This window comes from Dendropsophus ebraccatus, chromosome 1, assembly GCF_027789765.1.
Source record: "Dendropsophus ebraccatus isolate aDenEbr1 chromosome 1, aDenEbr1.pat, whole genome shotgun sequence".
In the NCBI taxonomy this organism is placed as follows: Eukaryota; Metazoa; Chordata; class Amphibia; order Anura; family Hylidae; genus Dendropsophus; species Dendropsophus ebraccatus.
In genome coordinates this window covers 9,306,479-9,333,131 of record NC_091454.1, presented here as the reverse complement: position 1 = coordinate 9,333,131, position 26,653 = coordinate 9,306,479, and the positions used below count along the sequence as shown (strand labels likewise).

The 26,653-nt window shown below is 48.2% G+C and overlaps 3 protein-coding genes and 1 pseudogene across 4 annotated transcripts in view; 1 reads left to right on the top strand and 3 right to left on the bottom strand.

The window, feature by feature from the left end:
• Positions 1 to 26,653, top strand: part of LOC138788426 (aldo-keto reductase family 1 member C3-like) — a 58,565-nt gene that overhangs the window by 9,296 nt on the left and 22,616 nt on the right. The window lies entirely within an intron of this gene.
• On the bottom strand, positions 73 to 7,811 carry LOC138771878 (E3 ubiquitin/ISG15 ligase TRIM25-like; annotated as a pseudogene).
• LOC138771020 (E3 ubiquitin-protein ligase TRIM21-like) lies at positions 7,968 to 10,789 on the bottom strand. Its single transcript, XM_069950428.1, has 3 exons — positions 9,769 to 10,789; positions 9,051 to 9,621; positions 7,968 to 8,013 (listed from the first exon to the last, which is right to left on the bottom strand). Exons 1-3 carry the CDS (start codon positions 10,784 to 10,786, stop codon positions 7,968 to 7,970), a joined length of 1,635 nt encoding a protein of 544 aa, XP_069806529.1. The 5' UTR covers positions 10,787 to 10,789.
• LOC138771869 (E3 ubiquitin/ISG15 ligase TRIM25-like) lies at positions 18,891 to 20,748 on the bottom strand. 2 transcript variants are annotated; one of them, XM_069951877.1, is made up of 2 exons: positions 19,814 to 20,748; positions 18,891 to 19,783 (listed from the first exon to the last, which is right to left on the bottom strand). In XM_069951877.1, exons 1-2 carry the CDS (start codon positions 20,739 to 20,741, stop codon positions 18,903 to 18,905), a joined length of 1,809 nt encoding a protein of 602 aa, XP_069807978.1. In that variant the 5' UTR covers positions 20,742 to 20,748; the 3' UTR covers positions 18,891 to 18,902. The 2 variants fall into 2 exon arrangements, with proteins under 2 accessions (XP_069807978.1, XP_069807975.1); XM_069951874.1 differs by having other exon boundaries at positions 18,891 to 20,748.

The following is a 26,653-nucleotide window of genomic DNA, read 5'->3' as shown; positions in this document are numbered from 1 at the left end:
TTCTGTCTCCTTTAAGGTATTTCTTAGCTGGTAACATAGTAGTTGGTGATTATGAATCAGACAGACACAGGGTCCAGGACTAAAAGAACATGTTTATTGATCAATCAATTGAAAGATTCATAAAAAGAAATCAAAAGGAAATCTGTATATGGTATCAGTGTGTTTTAAGGAAAATGATATATTACAGTAAGAATTTTACTAATCCCGACAATTATATTTTATTATCGTTCTCAGTAGTAGTCAGGCTGGTAAGATAAAATAGTAAAGTTAGTTCCCCACAATGCTGTATCCCATACTGTCTGCCCCACATGATGCTTCTCCCTGTGATGTTGTAACACCTGGAGTAGTGGATCCACTGGACCGTCACCAGCGATGGCACTAACCTCACCAGGGAGCGGAGTCTAAGGGGCCGCTGGTATTCACCAGAGCCCGCCGCAAGGCGGGATGGACTTGCTGCGGCAGGCGACCCCCAGGTCGCTACCCCTGGCTTGGTTGCTAGTGACGGCAGACGAGGTGTAGCAGGAGCAGCAGACGTAAGATGGTGCTGGCAGAGGTTAATATGCGTAACCGCAGGCAACTGTCTGAACACAGGAGAGCAGGGACCAGGAACTGGGACTGGGGGCCAGGTATCGGACAGGAATCAGGAACAAGGACTAGGAATCAGGAACAAGGACTAGGAATCAGGAACAACAGGGAGCTGGGCCAAACGCTGTGGGAAGCATGTAGAGGCTCCAACACCTGTAGTGGGGCAGGGCTGGAACTTATAGGGAGTGATTGTGTGCATGGACCAATTAGGAGCGCACTGCCCCTTTAAACCTGGGACAGCCGGCGCGCGCGCGCCCTAGGAGGCGGGGACGCGCGCGCCGGCCGGCACAGCGACGGACGGGAGCGTGGAGAGGTGAGGCGCCCGCCGGGGCTGAAGGAACAGCAGCGCCGGGTCCCTGCCTATGGACACCGGCTGCTGCATGGCTCAGAGGGAGGTCGCGGCGGCGGCCCGGAGCACGGGACGCCGCCGCGGCCGTGACAGTACCCCCCCCCTTTGGCCTCCCCCTCTTTCTAGCCTGTAGGAACCTTTTGATGAGATCTTGGTCCAGGATGTTAGCCTCGGGTTCCCAGGACCTCTCCTCAGGACCAAATCCCTTCCAGTCCACCAGGAAGAACCGTCTCCCTCTGACAGTTTTCATGGCCAGAATGTCTTTGACAATGTAGACGTCGTCAGAGACGGCTTGTGGGGCAGAGAAGGAAGACTTATCGGAGAACCGGTTGAGGACCACTGGCTTTAAGAGGGAGACGTGGAAGGCATTCGGAATCCGCATCGTGGGGGGTAGGCGGAGTTTGTAGGTGACAGGGTTGAGGCGCTTTAGCACCGAGAAAGGACCGAGGAATCGAGGACCCAACTTGTAGCTGGGAATCTTGAGTCGGACATATTTGGCCGAGAGCCAGACTTTGTCACCTGGGAGAAAATTTGTGGCGGGTCTTCTTCTCTTATCCGCCTGATCCTTCATGCGGTCAGATGCCTTGCGTAGAGATTGTCGAGCCTGTTCCCAGATTGACTGCAGGTCAGATAACAACTCCTCCACGGCTGGGACCTCAGAAGATGGAGAGAGAGGCAGAGGAGGACGAGGGTGACGTCCATAGACCACAAAGAAGGGTGACTTGCCTGTAGAACTCGAGTCCAGATGGTTGTAGGAGAACTCTGCCCATGGAAGCAGACTGGACCAGTTGTCCTGGCGAGCGGAGACGAAATGTCGAAGATAACTGCCAAGAACCTGATTGACCCTCTCCACTTGCCCATTGGTCTGGGGATGGTAGGCCGATGAGAAGTCCAGCTTCACTTGGAGTTGAGAGCAGAGAGCACGCCAGAATCTGGAGACAAATTGTGAGCCTCTGTCAGACACTATATGAAGAGGAAGGCCGTGGAGGCGGAAGATGTGCTGAAAGAACAGCTGAGCCAGGCGAGGAGCTGATGGTAATCCAGGAAGAGCCACGAAGTGGGACATCTTGGAGAAACGGTCAGTAACAACCCAGATGACCGTGTTACCCGCAGATGGAGGTAAGTCTGTGACAAAGTCCATGCCTATATGGCACCAGGGGCGGTCTGGAACTGGCAAGGGCTGAAGTAGGCCGGCCGGTCTTTGATGGGAGGATTTGTTTCTGGCACAGACGGTACAGGACGCCACAAAGTCCTTGACATCTTGGAGTAGGCTAGGCCACCAGTAGTGGCGGGAGATAAGTTGCCCGGTCTTTAGAACTCCCGGATGCCCGGCCACCATAGAGGAGTGACCCCATTTCAGGATGCGTTTACGGAGTGCGGGGCGCACATACGTCTTACCGGGAGGTAACCTCTGCAGAGTAGAAGTGGCAACTGGTACTAGGCGATCAGGAGGTATTATGTGACGAGGAGATTCCTCTTGCCCTATGACATCGGATGCCCGGGATAACGCATCGGCCTTGATATTCTTCTCGGCTGGACGGAAATTAATGGTGAAGTTGAACCGAGAGAAGAAGAGGGACCACCTGGCCTGCCGGGGATTGAGGCGTTGAGCCGACTGGAGATAGAGGAGGTTCTTGTGATCCGTGTAGATGTTAACGGGATGTTTAGCCCCCTCTAGGAGATGACGCCACTCCTCCAGTGCCAACTTAATAGCCAGGAGTTCACGATCTCCTATAGTATAGTTCCTCTCGGCAGGGGAAAAAGTCTTGGAAAAGAACCCGCAGGTTCTGGTCTTGCCTGATGTGTCCCTTTGCGAGAGGACGGCTCCTGCGCCCACAGAAGAAGCATCAACTTCAAGAGAAAACGGCTTGGAGATATCCGGGCGAACTAGAGCAGGAGCGGAGGCAAAGGCAGACTTTAGGCTATTGAAGGCTAGTTCGGCCTCTGGAGGCCAGCGTCTGGGATCCGCCTTCTTCTTTGTGAGAGCCACCATGGGTGCAACCAGGGTAGAGAAGTGAGGGATGAATTGCCGATAGTAGTTGGCAAATCCAAGGAATCGTTGGATAGCTCTAAGTCCCTCAGGACGAGGCCACTGGAGAACAGCTGAGAGCTTGGCAGGATCCATCTGTAGGCCCTGGTCGGAGACAATGTATCCAAGAAACGGCAGGCTGCGCTGATGGAAAACGCACTTCTCCAGTTTGGCATACAAACGGTTGGCCCGTAGTCTTCGTAGAACCTGCCGTACATGGGACACGTGGGTCTGCTGGTCGTGGGAGAAGACCAGGATGTCGTCAAGATAGACAATGACGCAGACATAGAGGAGATCTCGGAAGATATCGTTCACGAATTCCTGGAAGACCGCTGGGGCATTGCATAGGCCGAATGGCATGACCAGATATTCGTAGTGCCCATCTCTGGTGTTGAAAGCGGTCTTCCATTCGTCTCCTTCACGAATACGGATCAAGTTATACGCTCCCCTGAGATCCAGCTTGGAGAAAACTCTAGCTCCACGAAGACGGTCGAATAGCTCGGGGATTAGCGGAAGAGGATAGCGGTTCTTGACAGTCACCTTATTTAAGCCCCGGTAGTCTATGCATGGGCGGAGGGAACCGTCCTTCTTCTGTACAAAGAAAAATCCAGCGCCAGCAGGAGACGTGGATTTACGGATGAAGCCCTTCTGTAAGTTCTCCCGGATGTAGGAGGACATGGCTTTAGTCTCGGGCACAGAGAGAGGGTATACTCGACCACGGGGAGGAGAAGTTCCTGGAAGAAGGTCTATAGGGCAATCATAGGGCCGATGAGGTGGTAGAGAGTCCGCCTCCTTAGCCGAGAAGACATCAACGAAGTCTTGATAATCCTCCGGTAATCCAGACAGAGGCTTGGCGGAAGCAGGTGACCTCGTAGAGCACTTGGGTTGAGGGGACCTCAGACACCTATTAGGACAGTCCTGGCCCCAGCTGAGAACCTCCCCAGTTCTCCAGTCCAGCTTAGGGGTATGTAATTGCAGCCAAGGAAGGCCCAGTAGGATGTTGGAAGAGGAATGGCGCAAGACGTAGAAGGAGATTCTCTCCTGATGTAAAGCGCCCACCTGGAGGACTAGGGGTGCAGTCTGGCAGTGCACAGCTTCGTTAAGAATCTCGCCCGTGACCGAAGAGATTGACCGGGGTTGGGCTAGTTGGATCACGGGTAGCCGCCATCTTTGGACCAACGAAGCAGAAATGAAACTGCCAGCAGCGCCAGAGTCGATGAGGGCAGTGGTCTGGAGAACTTGCCCTGAGGGTGTCTGGATGGAGACTGGCATCAACAACCTTGGAGAGGTGGCATTCACACCTAGGGAGGCCTCTCCCACCGGACCTAGGTGCGAGCGTTTCCCGGACGCTGAGGACGTTGGGGACATCTCTGCCGGTAGTGATCAGTGCCACCGCAATAGAGGCAGAGATTCAGCTCCAGTCGACGGGCCCTCTCAGCAGACGTCAGGCGGGCTCGTTCCACCTGCATAGGAACTTCGGGAGACGACTGGGGCATAGGAGCAACGGGATTCTGGAACACCGGAGCCAGCCGGGGATGGCGACGGGGCAGACTCAAACGCCGTTCTTGCCGGACCTCCTCCTCTCTCTCGGAAAACCTGGTGTAGACTCTGGTAGCCAGTAGAATGAGTTCATTCAAGGAGGTAGGCAAATCTCGGGCAGCGAGCACATCCTTCACCTGACTGGACAAGCCCTTTTTAAAGGTGGCAATTAGAGCGGCCTCATTCCAGTCTAGTTCTGCAGCCAGGGTGCGGAACTGGATGGCGTAATCACCAACGGAGGAAGTCCCCTGGGAGAGATTGAGGAGAGCAGTCTCAGCCGAAGACGCACGGGCAGGTTCCTCAAAGACAGAGCGGAACTCGGCCAGGAAGATACGGAGATTGGCAGCAACAGGATCATCACGGTCCCACAGTGGTGTGGCCCAGGCCAGAGCTCTACCTTCCAATAGGCTGATAATGAAAGCCACTTTAGAGCGCTCGGTGGCAAACTGACTGCTTAGAAGTTCGATATGCATAGTGCATTGGGTCAGGAATCCTCTGCACAACTTGGGGTCACCTCCATATTTGCTTGGGAGAGCCAGACGTAGTTTAGCAGAGGCTGCAGGAGGTGATGACTGCTGAGCTGTGGTATGCTGCTGTACGGCTGCAGTCAGTTGTTGGATCAGCTGTGACTGTTGCTGGATCTGTTGAGCCTGTAGGGCGACCACTCGGGCCACTTCGCGGATATCAGGCACCTCGCCGGGATCCATGGTTGGAGCCTACTGTAACACCTGGAGTAGTGGATCCACTGGACCGTCACCAGCGATGGCACTAACCTCACCAGGGAGCGGAGTCTAAGGGGCCGCTGGTATTCACCAGAGCCCGCCGCAAGGCGGGATGGACTTGCTGCGGCAGGCGACCCCCAGGTCGCTACCCCTGGCTTGGTTGCTAGTGACGGCAGACGAGGTGTAGCAGGAGCAGCAGACGTAAGATGGTGCTGGCAGAGGTTAATATGCGTAACCGCAGGCAACTGTCTGAACACAGGAGAGCAGGGACCAGGAACTGGGACTGGGGGCCAGGTATCGGACAGGAATCAGGAACAAGGACTAGGAATCAGGAACAAGGACTAGGAATCAGGAACAACAGGGAGCTGGGCCAAACGCTGTGGGAAGCATGTAGAGGCTCCAACACCTGTAGTGGGGCAGGGCTGGAACTTATAGGGAGTGATTGTGTGCATGGACCAATTAGGAGCGCACTGCCCCTTTAAACCTGGGACAGCCGGCGCGCGCGCGCCCTAGGAGGCGGGGACGCGCGCGCCGGCCGGCACAGCGACGGACGGGAGCGTGGAGAGGTGAGGCGCCCGCCGGGGCTGAAGGAACAGCAGCGCCGGGTCCCTGCCTATGGACACCGGCTGCTGCATGGCTCAGAGGGAGGTCGCGGCGGCGGCCCGGAGCACGGGACGCCGCCGCGGCCGTGACAGATGTCACCAGTCTCCGGGCAGATTTCCTCAGGAAAAAACTCCTCTCAGCTGCTCCTCCCCTGATATCCTTATTTTGCCTCTTAATACATATAATAAAGCATGAAGGGGCTCGGTGAAGGTGGTGGAGAAGGTGTGTAAGTGTCTGATGGGGTCACACAGCTCATAAAAGGACAGCTGCCCGGCCTCATAATCCAGACAGATCCTGACAACATGACTGGAGATCTGGTGAGGTAACTGGATCTCTTCACCATTATGTATCACTGAATACAGATTATTACACCACAGCTCTTTACACAAACTCCAGGATTTGTTATTATATCCAATGTGTGACTGGCACCCCCTTTTGTTTATATTGGGGTAACACATCCCCACCCTCCACCATCCTGATTCACTAATCTCCACATCCCAGTAATGTCGTCCTGAGGTAAATCCCTGTCTGCTCATCACCTGATATTTCTGGAATCTTTCTGTTGTTTCTGGGCGATTCAGTGTTGTTTTTATCCAGGTTGCAGTTTTTTGGTCATATGATATAAGGAGATTATTAGCCGCTGTGTTTACATCCAGTAATATGTCTGCAGGACCCTCCCCATAGATCCCTCCCTTCCTCCCAGCACCCCCAGTCCTGACTATTACACCATCACCCCCATATTCTGTAGCTGACACAGGTGAAGCTTGTGTGTGACTGGGCTGAGATCGGACGCTGGGGGGTTGTAGCATTGTTGCTTCTGGTTTTACGGGTGAGATGGTCTGTAGATAAGTCATTATATCAGAGATACCTGCATGTAACATCCCTGTAACAACATCCAAATCTACATCATGTGTCTTATCATGTCCCTCTGTGTCCCCATCACCTCCATCATGTCCTTCTGTGTCCCCATCACCTCCATCATGTCCTTCTGTGTCCCCATCACCTCCATCATATCCCTCTGTGTCCCCATCACCTCCATCATGTCCTTCTGTGTCCTCATCATCTCCCTCCTCCTCAGGATCACACAAGTCACCTGTGTCTGGATCCTGTAAGACAGTCAGTGGATCCGCCATGTTACACAGCTCCTCAATGTGTCTCATCTTCCTGGAGAGCTTGTTCTTTCCAACTGCTGGATGACATCAGACAGTGACAGTGACAGCTGCTCCTCCTGCCTGGAGATCTCCCTCAGGACCTTCTTCTCCAGGTCGTCCAGTCGTCTCCTGATGTCTATAAACAGGACAGTGACTCTCTCGGCTTCTCCAGATACTTTCTCTTCAGCTTTTCTCCAGTGTTCCTCCACACTCCGGACTCTTTCCTCAGTCTTCTCTCTCTTTGTGATCAGATTCTGCAGATCATTTCTTAGTTTCTTCTTCTTCTCCTCAGAGGCCTCATCCAGCATCTCCACCCGGTGTTCCCAATGTTCTCCAACCACACTGCAGGACACACAGATACAGATAGCCTCCTCAGTACAATAATACTTCAAAAGTTCCTTATGGATTGAGCATTTCCTGTTTTCCAGAGAAGATCTGGGTTCTTTTAGGACGTGTTCTGGTGACTTGCTATGGCTTCTTAGGTGTTTATCACATAAAGAAGCCTCACAGTGCAGACAGAATTTCACAGCCGGTACAGCAGTGTCCACACAGTAATTGCAGCAGATACCGGTGATTTCCTCCTGATATGGTTGAGTAGACTGGAGACGTTCTGCTACATTATGTAGAGCTATGTTCCTCATCAATATAGGACGATCTTGAAAATCGGCTCTGCATTCTGGACAGGAATAAACTCTAGATTCGTCCTGTTTATTCAGAAACTGATCAATACATCCCCGGCAAAAGTTGTGTCCACATCTCAGGGTTGCAGGATCTGTATAAATGTGCAAACATATGGAACAAAGTAGCTCTTCTCTCAGATCAGCAGACGCCATGGCTGAGACTGCTTAGTGAACTATGTTACTGGCAGCAAGGTGTGTACCCGCGTTCTGGTATGTATGATGGAATGGCGGGTAAATTATTTCATGTTTTCTTCCTGCTCTATAAGCCTTCGAGGGTTAGGTCATCAGTCACATATTTCAGTGTAGTATTTAATATCTCTTTGCTTCCTTGATTGTGTGATACTTTGCCATATATCTGTTTTATAAGTGAAGAGAGTTAGAGTCATAACTTTTTCAGACAAAATCTGGTCATGAATGTGTAGAGGCTAGAAGTCAGGTGAACACAGGGCAGTAGTTGTTCTAAAGAGTACTTGTATTGACGTGATAGGAACATGCCAAAATATTTGATTAATGGGGTCTCTTAGACCCCCACCGATCAGGAGAATATACCAAGAAATGTTTAGTGCATTTCCCTCCCCGACTCACAGCGATTTTTGTCTAGGCAGCCTCATGTCTGTGAGGATGCCTAGACAGAGATGATTGACAGCCAAGAAACACAGCCCACTGCCGCAGACTGCTCCCTACTCGTTCGCTAACTATCCTGATTCATTTTACAGGGCTTGATATAATTTTTTCAGCTCCCTATCATAGTACAGGGTCGGCCTATGTATGTGACGGCCTGAAGCTGTCGTCGTCTCTGCGTGCAGTTGGGGAGCTGTCAAATTTTGTTGTTAATTCAGTGCTCCAAACCGCCCAATTAGCCTGTGGATATAATTTCTAAATATACGGAAATGGCGCCGAGGATGAAGGTAAGAAATTTACCTTCAATCTCAGCGCCCCATGCAGAAAAGGGAGGTAACAGCAGCTCTGTCCTCTCCCTGCTTGTTCTCCTGATTAGTACGGGTCTGAACACTCAGACCTGGACTGATCAAAACTTTTGGCATGTCTCTATGACATTTTTTTTTTTTTACAAACGGCGACACTTTTAGAAATTTCTTAAATGGTAACTTAGTAGTTGGCAATTATGAACCAGGCAGACATAGGTTCAGGACTAATGGAAGACATTTATTTAATATTCATAGAAATTCACAAGTGAAATCTGTATATGGTATCAGTATGTTTGAAGGAAAATTATATATTACAGTAAGAATTTTACTCATCCGGATATTTATATTTTATTATTGTTCTCAGTAGTCGTCACGCTAGCTACCCACCGGGGTAAGTATAAGGGTCTCTAGCGGGGGGGGTCGCTAGAGGGGGCACGGGGGGTAAAAGTTCCTCTTTAAGATTTACCTCACAGCTGCTCCTCTCCCTGATATCCTTATTTTGCCTCCCAGTACATGTAATACAGCATGAAGGGGCTCGGTGAAGGTGGTGGTGAAGGTGTGTAAGTGTCTGATGGGGTCACACAGCTCATAAAAGGACAGCTGCCCGGCCTCATAATCCAGACAGATCCTGACTCTATCACTGGAGATCTGGTGAGGTAACTGAATCTCTTTACCATTATGTCTCACTGAATACTGATTTTTACACCATCGCTCTTTACACAAACTCCAGGATTTGTTGTTATATCCAATGTGTGACTGGTGCCCCCTCCTGTCTATACTGGGATAACACATCCCCACCCTCCACCAATCTGAACCACTGATGTCCACATCCCAGTAGTGTCTTTCTGAAGTAAATCCCTGTCTACCCATCACCTGATAATCCTGGAATCTCTCTGCTGTTCCTGGGTAATCCATTGATTGTTGTGTCCTGGTTGTAGTTTTCAGGTTGTCTGATATGAGGAGATTTTTTGCAACCGTGTTAATATCCAGTAATATGTCTACAGGACCCTTCCCATAGACCCCTCCCTTCTCCCCAGCACCCCCAGTCCTGACTATTACACCATTGCCCCCATATCCTGTACCTGACACTGGTGAAGCTTGTGTGTGACTGGTCCAAGATCGGACACTGGGGGGTTGTGGCCTCATTGCTTTTGGTTTTATTGGTAAGATGGTCTGTAGATGTGTCATTATATCAGAGAAACCTGCATGTAACATCCCTGCAAAAACATCCACATCTACATCATGTGTCTCATCATGTCCCCCTTTGTCCTCATCACCTTCCTCCTCAGAATCACTCAAGTCACCTGTGTCTGGTTCCTGTAAGACAGTCAGTGGATCCTCCATGTTACAAAGCTCCTCAATGTGTCTCACCTTCCTGGACAGCTTGTCCTTCTTTATTTCCAGCTTCTGGATGACATCAGACAGTGATAGTGACACCTGAACCTCCTGCCTGAAGATCTCACCCAGGACCCTCTCCTCTATGTCGCCCAGCCGTCTTTTGATGTCTATAAACAGGGCAGTAAACCTTTCGGCTTCTCCAGCTGCTTTTTCTTGAGCTTTTCTCCAGCGTTCCTCCACACTCTGGACTCTTTCCTCAGTCTTCTCTCTCTTTGGAATCAGTTTCTGCAGAACATTTCTTAGTTCCTTCTTCTTCTTCTCAGCGGCCTCATCTAACATCTCTACCCGGTGTCCCCGATGATCTCCAGCCAATGTACAGGACACACAGATACAGATCGCCTCCTTAGTACAATAGTACTTTAAAAGTTCCTTATGAATTGAGCATTTCTTGTTCTCCAGGGAAGATCGGGGTTCGGTCAGGACGTGTTCTGGTGACTTGCTGTGAGCTCTCAGGTGTTTATCACACAGAGAAGCCTCACAGTGAAGACAGGATCTCACAGCCGGTACAGGAGAGTCCACACAGTAAGTGCAGCAGATCCCGGTGATCTCCTCCTGATGGGGCTGAGTAGACCGGAGACGTTCTGCTACATTACGTAGAGCTATGTTCCTCATCAATACAGGACGATGTTGAAACTCAGTTCTACATTCAGGACAAGAATAAACTCCAGCCCCGTCCTGTGTATTCAGGGCCTGATCAATACAGTCCCGGCAGAAGTTGTGTCCACATCTCAGGGTTACAGGATCCGTATAAATGTTCAGGCAGATGGAACAGAGCAGCTCGTCTCTCAGATCAGCAGACGCCATGGCTGACACTACTTAGAAGCAGGAAAACCAAATGTGACCTATGTTCCTGGTAGCAGGGTGTTTTATAACTTACTTCTATTTACTATAGACTAGTTTTAAGACCCACTTAGAAATTTTTATTATGTCTTCTGCATTTGTATGCCCTTGAGTGCAAGGTCATCACTGTTACTGTATATATTTGTTCAGTAATGAATAATTCTTTGCTTTTTCTAGTTGTGAGAAATATTTTGGTTGATTCTCATCTAGAAGCAGGATGGCAATAAAACTTCAAAGTGATAGAAGTGTGTGGAACAAAAGTTAACAGTTAATGGGCCGACACAGCAAGCGCTGTCAGCCAGATCAGCAATGGTTTAAATGTCTGTGGGTTAACCTCCATTGAATGGTGGCGCCAACCGACACATACAACTCAACCAGACCTATAGGACTCTCCATTTGTATTAGCAGGCCTGCATGGAACCTTTTTCGAGAACCTCTTGTCCTAATGGGGGCATTCGGGAAGGTCCTCAACCAGAATGCAGACCATTGAACAACTGAAATGGGAGGCTCTAACAAAAGAATTGATGAACTGGATGGCAAGCAAGAGACAGCTCTTAGGGATTAAGATCAGATATGGAGATATCTGGACTGAATGGATTTTGAGTGCCATGTTGTTCTAAATAGTCATATAGGACACTCTGAGGTCCAAAGCAATATATTGTTGATGATGAGGGGGCATATGCAGAGGGTTAACAGCCATGTGCATCCATACGTTGGTTAGGCCCCATTTGTAATCCCATATAGCAGTGAGCCCCCTCTGTGTTCATATGTGGTAGAAGGGCCCTTTGTGCTCTCATATGGTAATTGGGTTTCCATACGTTAGTTTTACCCCGTCTGTTCAACCATAATGTAGGTTGTACCCCTGTGCAGCTAATCCCACCCCCCTCCAGTAAGTGGAGATCCCTCTGTAGGAAATTGCTCAGCAAATGTTTTGCCCCTGTAGGTAGTTATGTCCCTGGTAGTCATTCCCCATGTTACACCCCCTGAGGAATCCCCCCTTTTCTTACCCCCATGTTGGCATCCTCTGTAATGAAAATTAAATAATCAAACAAAAAAAACAGACATTGATACTCACCTGGCTTCCCCCATGCCTCTATGCTGCTCTGCAAGCGGCGCTTGAGTGAAAGCAAGGGAGAGCGCCTTCATAGCTTGTGTCCACAAGATTGACTGATATGGTGAGGAGCCAATGACCAATGGAGCAATCATTTCCAATGGGCATCGGACTAATCTCTGCTCATTTGCATAATGAGGGTTCAGGGACCGGCAGCGATTTTCTAGTGACGGGACTAGCGGGAGTGGCAGAAGGGGTTAAGTATGAGGTCTCTATCCAGTGGTGGGTTCGGCCTACTCTCCTAGGGTGACAGACTGTGTGCAGCAGTGGAATGAAGCATGGATGGGTGAGTAGATCACTTACTCACCCATGTTGATGGTGCCACCCCGACATTCGATAGCCGGCACCCTGTGCAACCGCACTGGTCACAAATAGTTAGGTCCAGCCATGATTAAGCAAACATGAGAAGTGTCGGCCTTGTGCTCAGGGCTGTCGGTTGATGCGTTGTGTTCTCTTTTTCGTGAGAGGGGCGACAGAGTCAAGAGCTGAGGTAATTGTGGAATTGTAGAAGGTTGCGGCTGTGACAGTGTCGTTTAAAGAGCGTATGGTGGAGAGTGGCCCAAGGAGTCAGAGAGTGTTTGAATGTTAAGGTTTCTAAGGTTCCTACGAGGGTGGCCGAGGTTCTGGACTGGGGAGAGAAGAGAGAGAAGAGAATGTTAGGAGGTTGTGGTCAGAGATGTTGAGAGGCGTGCTGGTGAGCTCAGATATGGGGCAGAGTCGAGAAAAGATAAGGTCCAGTGTGTGACCATTTTTGTGAGTGGCCATAGAGGACCACTGTGTGAGGTCGAAGGAGGAGGCTATTTAGGAGAAACAAGTCCATCCTCCAACACATTGGGCTGTGTCCAGCTCAAGGCTTTACTGTTTTCCCTACACATAACGATGATAACACAGATTGTAAAGGTTTCCATACATTTATGCTTCTGTCATACTGAGATGGTTACCACTCCCGATCAGGGGCAATACTGAGATGGTTGGCCCTCTCCTTAAGGGGGTGAGATGTTTACCCCTCCCTATAAGGCGCTGTACTGAGGTGGTTAGCCTTCTCCATGACCCATGCATTTTATATAAATATAGTGTGGCCATAACTATAGAGGTAACAGCCATATGTAAGGTGGTTGACTTGTGAGAAGACTAAGGGGCTACCAAGGGGCCTTGCCTAAGTAGTATCAGTGTCAGGGTGACTGGCTTGATAGAACCGTAGTACTCACAGTTTAGGAAATACCGCCTCTTGCTGAATACATCATGGAGTGCCAGTTCTGGTAGGCCAAGTCCCAGCCTTGCACAATCGGGTGAAGCTAGCCACTCAAGGTGTAAAGAACAGAGAAATTGAGACATCAAGTGGCAAAGGAGTAGAAAGCAACCTTCAGTCCAGAGCATAAATATACATACAAGGATACCTGATTACAGGTTGTGATAGAACATAGTGGCACACCTACTCTGGGGCACTACACCCATATAGCAAAATATAGGGCAGGGACCATTGTGACCATTGTGTCCTACAGATCTGTCCCACATAATCTTACACTAATCACTGTCATAGGTAATAGATAACTGAGTTCACCGGGTATATATATATATATATATATATATATATATATATAGTTACAGAAAGCCACCATATATACAGAGGATCCAGTATATAGATCTGGGATTGAGGTCACTTACAAATCATTACAGACTATATACAGGGAGAGGGTAGTATATAACCTGTACACAGCAGGATCACTATATACAGCATGACAGGTAGTATATATGGCACTATAGAGGTGAAAGGAGGTATAAAGACCAGTAGCCTTCATGTACAGTAATAAAATCTATACGCAACAGAGTCACTGTATACAGCATTATAGGTATATAGCACTGAGATATACAGGGAGTATACAGATCACTAGACTCCATGTACAGTAATAATATCTATACACAACAGAGATGCTGTATACAGAATTATAGATATATAGCTCTAAGATGGAGGGAGTATACAGATCACAAGACTCCCATGTACAGTAAATACCCAGGGAAGTAATAATATTTATACACAACTAGTCACTATAGATCATTATAGATTTACTATATAGCACTGAGATGAAGGGGGGTATATACAGTAGATCACTAGATACCATCTACAGGAAGGGGGCTAATACCCTCATAATCCAGATATATTCTGACTATAACTGGAGATCTGGTGAGGTAACTGGATCTCTTCACCATTATGTATCACTGAATACAGATTATTACACCACAGCTCTTTACACAAACTCCAGGATTCGTTATTATATCCAATGTGTTACTGGCACCCCCTTCTGTCTATACTGGGGTAACACATCCCCCCCCCCATCCACCAATCTGAACCATTGATCTCCCCATCCCAATAGTGTCATCCTGAGGTGAATCCCTGTCTGCTCATCACCTGATATTTCTGCAATCTCTCTGCTGTTTCTGGACGATTCTGCTTTATATCAGTCATGGTTGCAGTTTCAGGTCGTCTGATATAAGGAGTATTTAATATCAGCTGTGTTTAGATCCCGTAATATGTCTGCGGGACCCTCCCTATAGATCCCTGCCTTCCCCACAGTACTCCCAGTCCTGACTATTACACCATCACCCCCATATTCTGTAGCTGACACCAGTGAAGCTTGTGTGTGACTGGGCCAAAATCGGATACTGGGGGGGGTTGTGACATCTGCAGATGTGTCATTATATCAGAGATACCTGTAACATCCCTGTAATCACATCCACATGTATTTTATGTGTCTTATCATGTCCCCTTGTGTATTCATTACCAACCCCCTGCTCAGGATCACACAAGTCACCTGTGTCTGGTTTCGCCATGGATCCGCCATGTTACACAGCTCCTCAATGTGTCTCATCTTCCTGGACAGCTCGTCCTTCTTTATTTCCAGCTTCTGGATGACATCAGACAGTGACAGTGACAGCTGCTCCTCCTGCCTGGAGATCTCACTCAGGACCCTCTTCTCCAGGTCGTCCAGCCGTCTCCTGATGTCTATAAACAGGGCAGTGACTCTCACGGCTCCTCCAGATACTTTTTCTTGAGCTTTTATCATCCAACATCTCTACCCGGTGTCCCCGATGTTCTCCAGCCAATCTGCAGGACACACAGATACAGATGGCCTCCTTCAAAAGTTCCTTATGAGTTGAGCATTTCCTCTTCTCCAGGGAAGTGCTGGGATCGGTCAGGACGTGTTCTGGTGACTTGCTGTGATATCTCAGGTGATTATCACACAGAGAAGCCTCACACAGCAGACAGGATCTCACAGCAGGTACAGCAGAGTGAATACAGTAGGTGCAGCAGATCCCGGTGATCTCCTGATGTGGATGAGTAGACCGGAGACGTTCTGCTACATTACGTAGAGTTGTGTTCCTCTGCAGTGTCGGCTGCTCCTGAAACTCTTCTCTACATTCAGGACAGGAATACACTACAGACTCTTCCTGTGTATTCAGGACCTGATGAATACAGTCCCGGCAGAAGTTATGTCCACATCTCAGTGTTACAGGATCTGTATAAATGTTCAGACATATGGAGAAGAGCAGCTCGTCTCTCAGATCTGCAGACGCCATGGCTGAGACTTCTTAGTGACCCATGTTACTGGGAAAGACAGCACACAACAGGAGCGGCAGCGGTGCAGACAGACAGCAGGCAGGATGTGTAGAACTAGGGGAATCTTCCTGAGGAGTTTAAACAGCAGAGTAATCCCATGTGCAGCAGTAGGTATAAGCAGGAGGTCTAGTAGCAGGACTCTGGAATAAGAGGACTGCAGGAATATACAAACAGAGTCTGTAAGCTTGAGGCAGACAGAAACTAGGTTCTAACTGATACAAAGGCAGGGAGGGGCACAGGTGCACACATTAAAGGGGTTATCCAGCGCCAGGGCCGGCTCCAGGTTTTTGTGGGCCTTTGGGCGACAGAGCCTCAGCAGGCCCCTCATGTACACACTATGCACAATAACGTGGGACACCACTAACATGTACCAACATACATTATTGAGAAGAAGGGAGACAGGGGGCGCTTCCTTGTGCGATAAAAGATAGCCAGGTGGATGGAAACAAGATCTTACAGGGATCCACTCACCTGGGTAGGTTGTGCAAAAATTAGGCACAACTCTATATGTAGCATGAAAGAGTATACTCCGCAGCTGTACTGGGGGACGTCACCACCAACGGTGGGAGAAGCAAATGTAGATGTGTAATCAACCAATTACAGGACCAGGAATCGAGTCCACACCAGAGTATAGTGAGCGCAGAAGTATATAAATTTGCACACAGCCGTGCAGCCAGGAATCATCCAGAGGTAGATGGCATAATAGGCATATATTCTTTATTGCTATTGCGACGCGTTTCGGCCCTATTTCGTCTAACATGGGCCTTTATCAAGCATACAGAGCAGACACTACATAGGCAATATATAGGCACATCCTGATGACATCATATTGGGCTTCCAGGTCAATGACCTCAGGAAGTCCAAGAACAAAGTAAACAAACATAAGCACATGGTAGACAGAGATAGACAAATATACACGTATAGCCGGAGTAAACAAATATAAATATATAACAAGGATGAACAAATAAATAAATAAATATAAACACATGATAGATGAGGGGCATCAGCCCATAAGTCCATGAAGTTCCAGGATCATAAATCCATGAGTTCATAGCCAGTATAATAAGTAAACAAATAAGCAGCCATGTGTTTCCACATAAACAGCGGGATTAAGCCGCGCACAAAAATGATCAATCCGGCCAACTATAAAGTGTACATAGTTACTAAAGTGCATAATTAATTCGAGTAAACATGATTATATGCATATATGAATAAGATTCATTGTTATTACCGTATTAGACGACGATAACCCCCATCATAGGCTGATAAACAGGACTCCAGTGGTATGGAGGAGCGGAGTGATATTTCTGGCGTGTGGCGTCATTACATCAACGCACGCTACATTAGTGTAGTGATATACAGGGACGGAGTAATCCTTCCAACGTGTGACGTCATTACGTCAGCGCGCGCTACGTTAGTGTAAGGATACGGTATTCTTGAAAACTGGAGTAGCCCTCATGCCAACCAATGCTGAGAGCAGCACTTAGAGTGTGAGAAGCCATGTCATTGTAATGTACACTGTCCCATCACAAGATGCAATCAAAGGGAGCCAATCAAATATCATGGCAGCCCGATGTCCTAATAGTGACCTACTACTAAAAAAACTAAAACCCTGCAAAAAAAAAACAAGCCCTCGTAGGGCTCTGTAGATAGAGTTCCTTAGGGGGAAGAGCAAAAATTAAAAAAACTAAAATTGGCTGCATTCTTCAGGTTAAAGAAACTTGGTTGTTTTTCTTCCAAGAACAGCGCCACCCGTGCCCATGGACTGTGCCTAGTATTGATCCCATAAGCTGATGTCTGGGTGTCTGCCTCCCTCCCCCCGCCGGCCTCCGTAGCTAGAAACCGAAAGCCTGAGGCTTCTGGTTTCTATGGCTACCATCGGGGCTCTGTGATCTGTAGAGGGGCTCTGTGATCTGTAGAGGGAGAATTCTCTCTCCGGAGCCCTATAGATGCTGCGGCCATGCTGACGGCAGCATCTACAGGGCCAACTCTCAGAACCGGAGCGCAGCTCCGGTGCTGGAAGCTGCGGTGGGTCCCCGGCTATCACTGATATCCGGGACCCGCCGCGGATGACACAGGCTGCAGCGACGTTAATTTACTGTGCAGCAGCAGGAGAGGGAAACCAGCCATGATTTTCCTTTGTTGTATAAGAAAATTTTGTCTCCTTTAACTGGTAACTGGTGACTTACTAGTTGGTGATTATGAACCAGGCAGACACAGGGTCCAGGACTAATAGAAGACGTTTATTGATCAGTCAATGGAAAAATTTATAGAAATTCACAAGAGAAATCTGTATACGGTATTAGTATGTTTTAAGGAAAATAATATATGACAGTAAGAATTTCGACAATTATATTTTATTATAGTTCTCAGTAGTAGTCAGGCTAGTAAGATAAAATAGTAAACTTAGTCCCCCCACAATACTGTATCCCATACTGTCTGCCCCACCTGATGCTTCTCCCTGTGATGTCACCAGTCTCCGGGCAGATTTCTTCAAGAATTACCTCACAGCTGCTCCTCCCCCTGATATCCTTATATTGCCTTCCAATACATATATTACAGCATGAAGAGCTCGGTGAAGGTGGTGGAGAAGGTGTGTAAGTGTCTGATGGGGTCACACAGCTCATAAAAGGACAGCTGCCCGGCCTCATAATCCAGGCAGATCCTGACTCTATTACTGGAGATCTGGTGAGGTAACTGGATCTCTTCACCATTACGTATCACTGAATCCTGATTATTACACACCAGTCCTCACCACAGGGAGAGGGACAGGTATCATTCGTGCAATAATTTTTGCACTTGTGCACTTTTCACATGCTGGGCAATTATCATTAGGAGCATGGGCCTTGATAAATCTTGCACAATGTTTTTTTTTTTTGTAGGCTAAAAAACGATTCCAGCGTCTGACGAGTATAAACCAAGCGCAGCCCACTCAAAAATAGCGCAAACGGCTTAATAAATGTTTTTAAAAAAATATACGTTGTGTGCAAAAACCTTTTTCGCCAAAATAATGAAGCAAAAAGAATGATACATATTTATTATGCTATATGTAAAATTATTTTCTCTTTCAAGCACTTCTAAGTGTTTTGTAACTATAGTGAAGAATGACACGCAGAGACACGTGGTGGAGGAATATAGGCATCATTCAAGTAAATAAGGAATCTCGTAGAGCGACTGTCCTATAAACAAGACATTTGGGGTATGTATTTTATCAGTATTTATCAGACTGGTACATAAGGGGACAGGATCCATCGCATGAGGGATTACAATCTATAGGGTGGGGGTAGGGAGACAGTAGGTAAGGGGATTACTATTCTTGCTTTTTTTTTTCTTTTGTACCTTTTTCTGCTGTGTCACATACACACGCACCTTTTAACATCAGCTGCTCCTCCCCCTGATATATTCATACAGCCATTCCATACACATAACACAGCATGAAGGGGCTCGGTGAAGGTGGCGGTGAAGGTGTGTAAGTGTCTGATGGGGTCACACAGCTCATAAAAGGACAGCTGCCCCGCCTCATAATCCAGACAGATCCTGACTCTATCACTGGTGATCTGGTGAGGCAACTGGAATTTATTACTGTCATGTATCACTGAATACTGATTACTACATCCCCAACCTCCATGTAAACACCAGGACTTGTTATTATATCCAACGTGTGACTGGCCGCCCCTCCTGTCTATACTGGGATAACACATCCCCACCATCCACCAACGTGACCCTCTGTTCTCCACATCCCAGTAATGTCGTCCTGAAGAAAAACCCCTGCTGCTCATCACCTGAGGATAATTCTTGAATCTTTTTGATTTATTAGGACGTTTCTGCTTTATATCTGTTCTGGATACAGTCTTCCTGTCGTCTGATATAAGAATATAATGACCAGCTGTGTTTGCATCCAATAGTATGTATACAGGACCCTGCTCATAGACTGTTTCCTCTTCAGCCATGACCTTTCCCTCAGGACCCCCAGTCTTGATTATTACACCATCGCCCCCATATTCTGTACCTGACACAGGTGAAGCTTGTGTGTGACTGGGCCGAGATTGGACGCTGGGGGGTTTTGGCCTCATTGCTTTTGGTGCTGCGGGTGAGATGGTCTGTAGATATAATATTATATCAGAGATACCGGCATGTAACATCCCTGTTATCACATTCCCATCTATATTATGTGTCGTTTCATATCCCGCTGTGTCCTCACCACCTCCATCATGTCCTCCTGTGTCCTCATCACCTCCATCATGTCCTCCTGTGTCCTCATCACCTCCTCCCTCATGAGGATCACTCAAGTCACCTGTGTCTGGATCCTGTAAGACAGTCAGTGGATCCGCCATGTTACACAGCTCCTCAATGTGTCTCATCTTCCTGGACAGCTCTTCCTTCTTTATCTCCAGCTTCTGGATGACATCAGACAGTGACAGTGACAGCTGTTCCTCCTGCCTGGAGATCTCACTCAGGACCCTCTTCTCCAGGTCGTCCAGCCATCTCCTCATGTCTATAAACAGGGCAATGACTCTCTTGGCTTCTCCAGCTGCTTTTTCTTGAGCTTTTCTCCAGTGCTCCTCCACACTCCGGACTCTTTCCTCAGTCTTCTCTCTCTTTGTGAGGAGTTTCTGCAGAACATTTCTTAGTTTCTTCTTCTTCTCCTCAGAGGCCTCATCCAGCTTCTCCACACGGTGTCCCCGATGTTCTCCGTCCAAACTGCAGGATACACAGATACAGATGGCCTCCTTAGTACAATAATACTTTAAAAGTTCCTTATGGATGGAGCATTTCCTGTTCTCCAGGGAAGTGCTGGGATCGGTCAGGACGTGTTCTGGTGACTTGCTGTGAACTCTCAGGTGATCATCACACAGAGAAGCCTCACACAGCAGACAGGATCTCACAGCAGGTACAGGAGAGTGAATACAGTAAGAGCAGCAGATCCCGGTGATCTCCTCCTGATGGGGCTGAGTAGACCGGATATGTTCTGCTACATTACGTAGAGTTATGTTCCTCTGCAGTGTCGGCCGCTCTGGAAACTCTTCTCTACATTCAGGACAGGAATAAACTCCAGCCCCGCCCTGTGTATTCAGGACCTGATCAATACAGTCCCGGCAGAAGTTGTGTCCACATCTCAGGGTTACAGGATCTGTATAAAGGTTCAGACATACGGAGCAGAGCAGCTCGTCTCTCAGATCAGCAGACGCCATGGCTGACACAGCTTGAAAGTGAAAGCAAATGTGACCTATGTTACTACGTTGTTTTTCCAAAAATAGGACCTCCCCGGAAATAAGCCCAACCTTCCTATCTTCGCCATGGCTAAGACTACTTAAGGAAACCACAAGTGACCTATGGTACTGGCGTCAGGGTGTGTTCCAGCATAATTTACTTTGTCATAAAGTGGTTTATCTACAAAGTTAATTATTGCCTGTACTGTAATCAATATTCCTTTTGCAGTGTCCCAGAACCCATGTCCCCTACTACTGAATGTATGTATATGTAGGGCTGCACACACTGACTTTTACTTCAGGTCCCAAAGCTAGGGCTGTGGAGTCGGTAAGCCGCAGCTCCGACTCCAACTCTGACTCCTGCTCCTTTATAGATGTCTAGTCAGATATCAGGGAAGTTATTTATCACACTGGCTCAGAAGCTTCTCCCTGATGTCCTTCATGATCCTAGGATGACTTATGAGGGAGTAAGGAAAGATAGAATGCAGATTCTCCTGTGTGTGCAGTGGATGCAGCCTGTCTCCAGTCTTCATGTCCTGAACAACTCAGAAATAGACTAGATGCATACCTCCCAAGTTTTGCTAAGAGCAAAGAGGGACATGTGTGCCGCGGACCCCATGGCCACGCCACCATAGCAACCCTCCATAGCCATGCCCCCATAGTGACCCTCCATAGCCACGCCCCCATAGTGACCCTCCATAGCCACTCCCCTACAGTCACCACATGCTGCTGACTGAATAGTACCCCATATCGTATCCAATCCCCCCAATAGTGCCTCATATGGTATCCAGTCCCCCCAATAGTGCCTCATATAGTATCCAATCCCCCAATATAGTGCCCCACATAGTATCCTATCCCCCCACATAGTGCCCCATATAGTATCCAATCCCCTCATATAGTGCCCCACATAGTCTCCAATGCCCCCATATAGTGCCCCACATAGTATCTAATCCCCCATTATAGTGCCCTACATAGTATCCAATCCCCCAGTATAGTGCTCCACATAGTATCCAATCCCCCTAATATAGTCTCCCATATAGTATTCAATCCCCCTAATATAGTGCCTAATATAGTATCCAATCCCCCCAATATAGTGCCTGATATAGTAGCCAATCCCCTAATATAGTGTGGCCCCACCAGAAAAACATCAAACCAGTAAGTCACCTGTCAGCCGGTCCCAGCAGCTCCTCTCCCGGCAGAACGCGCACTCCTGTCATCCTCCGGCACAGGCAGCAGGGTATAGAGACACTGACTGTGCCGGATGTGTCCTGCAGCCTCTATCATAATTTATAGAGGCTGCAGGTACACCCGGCACAGTCAGTGTCTCTATACCCAGCTGCCCGCGCCGGAGCACGACAGGAGTCAGGAGGCGTTCTGCTGGGAGAGGAGCTGCTGGGATCGGCTGACAGGTGACTTACTACTTTTTTGCTTTTTATCCCCAATATAATTCGGGACACTGGGTGCCATTCCGGGACAGTGGGACAGCAGCCCGCATGATCCGGGACAGTTGGTAGCTATGATATAGTAGTCAGGCCCTCTTCTGTACATCTGTATAGTAGTCAGGTACCCCTCTGCACATCCATATAGCAGTCAGGCCCTCCTCTGTGAATCTGTATAGTAGTTTGGACTCTCCGTGCCTTATATATACGAGTCAGGCCTTCCTCTTCTCATTTATACAGTAGTTAGGTCCCCCCCGTGGGTAGTTTGTAGCCAATACCCCAGTGCAGGTAGTCTCCCCTTTTAGGCAGGTATCCCTCAGTAGATAATCCTCTTCCCACAGATAATACTCTTTAATGTAGCAGGTAATGCCCCCATTTACACCTAATGCCCCCCCCCTCCCATTGAGTATGTAGTATACCCCCAGGTGGATCTATCTTATGGCAATCGTCCCGTTTACCTGTCCCCCCCGTCCCCAGAGAGAGTCTCCATATTCACCATCTTCCCTGTCACCTTGCCTCGCTCCATACTCACTCCAGCTGTCAAGTTCTGAGTTTCAGCCCTCCAGCATCTTCTTCCTCTCACGGCTCTCCGGGCGCTCCACTCCGCTCCGGAACGCAGAGGATAGAAGAGAGGCCTCTTGTGGCCGGACGCAGAATGCAGGCCAGGTATGTTTTAGGAAGCGGGACACATGGGGGCCATCCCGGGACAGCGGGACATGACCCCCAACATCTAGATTGTCCTACTGGATCCGGGACGGTTGGGGGGTATGCGAGATGGAGCAGGTGGTCTTTTATGCTGACAATCTTCTATGTTTCTAATATTCACCATACACAAGGAGAACTGCTAACAATGCTATATCCCTGTGATATAGAGGGGTCACACATAGTGATATAGAGGGGTCACACATTGTGATATAGAGGGGTTGGGTAAATAGGGCTTCTATTTTATGAACCAACCACCCAACCAACCAACCAACCAACCATGTTCTTCCTGGATTTTTCACTGTTGCCCAGAATACCCCTTTAATTTCTGCCTCTCTCTTTCTGTCACACACACACACAGCCTGTTGCAGCCATAGCAGACATGTGGTGTCCCACTACAGGTGTTGCTTTTGGTTACACCCTTCATAAAAGCCTGTCCTGTACTTTTTAAGTGTCAGTGGTGATGTAGTAGTACCAGAGTTTCGCCACAAGATGTCGTTATTGCAAGTATGTATACTCAGTTATTGCACAGCTGTAGTACTTAAGGGGGTTATTGTTTTTTAGTGTGTCACATGGATCTATACACCAATGAAAGTTCTTTTCTTCCCACCTATCATCTCTCTCACATATACACTCCTCATCCACTCACAGCACACCTTACATGCGCTGTAGGTAGGAAGTCGTATGGGTAGAGGAAGTGTAGGGTCTTTTGCCTTTAGACTCTGTAGAGGAAGGACACAAGCCACAACCCTCTCTACAGGGGTCCAGTTGGGCCCTGGCCCCTGCCAGGTCCCCAGTTTAAGTTGTGGCCTTGACATAGAACACATACCTAGATACCGTTTCTTCTCAAGTAACTCCACTCAACACTATGCAGTGTTAAACCTTCACTAGAGAGGACAAGTCAAGGATCATCCTAACCCACGCCATGGATTAGGAGAGACACAGTGCAGGACAGTATCCATAGGAAGTAAAGGAACTGATCCGGATAGAGCAAACTTGCTAGATGCCTATGAACTCTATCTTCTTTGGGTCATCTCCTCTTTCTGTGGGTGGCAGTGCCAATAGTTCGGGTGGGTCACTACTCCACTCTGGACCACTGTGCTAAGTACCCAAGGGACCCCACAACAGCCTGGCAGGTCACTGTCCACAGGGGAACAAGGTATAGCCGGCCCAATAAAATAAAAGCAGGTGTGCCACCATACCTGTGTGCCCAACCGGCATTTGCGTCACAACATACCATCACTGGGCATGGCTATTTCTCGGCCAACCACCATAGAACTATCGTCACACCTAATCGTCTGGCAAGTGACTTGGCCGTACCTCCTCCACACCACCGCGGGAGGTCACCACAGACACATTCACAGCCTGTTGCAGCAATAGCACACACACACACAGCCTGCTGCAGCCATAGCACACACACTCATACACACACAGCCTGCTGCAGCCATAGCGCACACACAGCCTGCTGCTGACATAGCACACACACTCATACACACACAGCCTAGGTCCGGCAGCAAACAAAGTGTCCTCTTGTGCATAGCAGAGCTTGAGAAAGGCCCTCCCAGATTAGAGGGCTGAAACGCGTTGCCATAATAAATTATTTCTTGTACCTTATGGTATATTGCATTTGGCATTTTATCGAGCTAATGCCGTGTTCACACCGCATACGGCACAGCCGAATACTGCCACTGGTGATCACCTGCGCCTACTTACGAGAGGACACTTTGCTGCCGGACCTTGGCAGTGAAAATTTTGTTGGTTAGCTTTGGGCATATCACAGCCCTGCAAAAGTTTCCCTCTATATGGGGTATCGAGTTACCTCAGGCTCCTCTCCATCACTTGGGTGCTACCTAGACGTCTTGACAAAGGAGAATGCTGAAACGCGTGTCGGGGCGGGTGGTGATCCAGGGTCTGACGTGGAATTACTTTTCTGGGTAAAATATGCATAGTTATTATCTTTATTGATTATGTTATACAATACACTTGGCACTTTACTGTGATAACATTGAATAAGTGAGGTGTGCATAATACTGCCCTTGTCATGGCAGCGTCCCGTGCTCAGGGTCCTTACCGCCGCTCCCCTTCCCCTGCCTGTAATGTGGCAGCGGATTCCGGAGCCCACGGCTTCACAGAGCGTCTTACCAATAGCAATAATAATAATAGTAATGATGGTGCAGGAGAAGTCCTACAAAAGTTTTATCAATGTCTCTGAGTTTTCCGGTTCTTGGTGTGTCGAAAGGCAGACGAAGGAAGACTTTGGGTGAATTCCTGAGGTGGGGTTAGATGACTCTCAGAGATCCGGCATGGATGCAGTCTTGTAGATGTTAAATTGAGCAACCCCCCTTCCACCTAAATAACTGGCCTTACATACCATTTTGGAAGTGAAGATATACATTTTGGATACCAAATATGGTTACACTCAGTACAACTTATATCCCAAAAAAGGTATTTTGGCAAAGCTCCAAGTGGATTGGTCAAGCTGGACATCTGGTACTGATCCATACATTGCCCACGTGCCCCTAAAGACATGACCATATTAGGACTTCCAGTCGTCCACCATTTTGGAGTTCAGACAATTACTAGGTGAAAGTTCAACCTTATACTTAGTGTAAGAAAAAAGAATATGGGATGTGTGGAGAGCTTAGAAGCGTCCGATTGTTCAGCCCTCATGCCAACCAATGCTGACAGTAGCACCTAGACCCATGATGGCGAACCTATGACACACGTGTCAGCACTGACACACGAAGCCATAGTCGCTGACACGCAGCCGTATACAGAAAAGTATGCGGCCGCATGCAAGCTCCAAAAGAGCCCTTCAAAACCGCCTTACAGTGCGGCCTGACCCCACGACATATTCCCCGCCCCATGTACCGCCCTGACGCAGCTACTGTGACGTTACCCGGCACAGTAGCTGCGTACAGTCGGCCGTGGCGGGGCCGCGCTCCAGCCCAGTCTTGCTCCTGCCACCAGTGTCGTCTTCCGGCACCACAGCCCGCACCTTGAACCTCAGCAGTATTGTAAGTGTTTGTGGGGAGGGATGGGGGTCAGGAGATTGGTGTTGGGGGATGGGTTGGGTGGGGTAGTGTGTGTGTGGGGAGGGATGGGGCCAGGTGGGGTAGTGTGTGTGTGGTTTGTAGTTTACTTCACACAATAATTATTTTAAGGTTTATTAAGTACAGTTATAACAATTACATATATTTGTTATTTCAACTATAAATATTGTGAAATTATGGTGTTTTTTCTCGAAGTGACACACCATCCGAGTTATAATCGTTTTTTTGCCGAATGCTGACACACCAAGCTCAAAAGGTTGCCCATCACTGACCTAGACAGTTAGAAGCCATGCCATTGTAATGTACACTGCCCCATCAGTTCCCACAAGATGGAATCAAAGGGAGCCAATCAGATATCATGGCGGCCCGATGTCCAAATAGTGAACATGACAGATCCCCTACTACTAAAAACAAAAACCCTCCAAAAAACAAGGCCTCATAGGGCTCTGTAGATAGAAAAAAAAATAAGAGTTCCTTAGGGGGAAGAGCAAAAAATTAAAAAACTAAAATTGGATGCATTCTTCAGGTTAAAGAAACTTGGTTGTTTTTCTTCCAAGAACAGCATCACCCGCGCCCATGGACTGTGCCTAGTATTGCATTTTAATAAGTGGTAAAAAAGTGTAGGACTATTTCTTTAACCCCTTAGGGACAAAGCCTATTTGGGCCTTAATAACCAGGCTAATTTTTCAAAATCTGACCT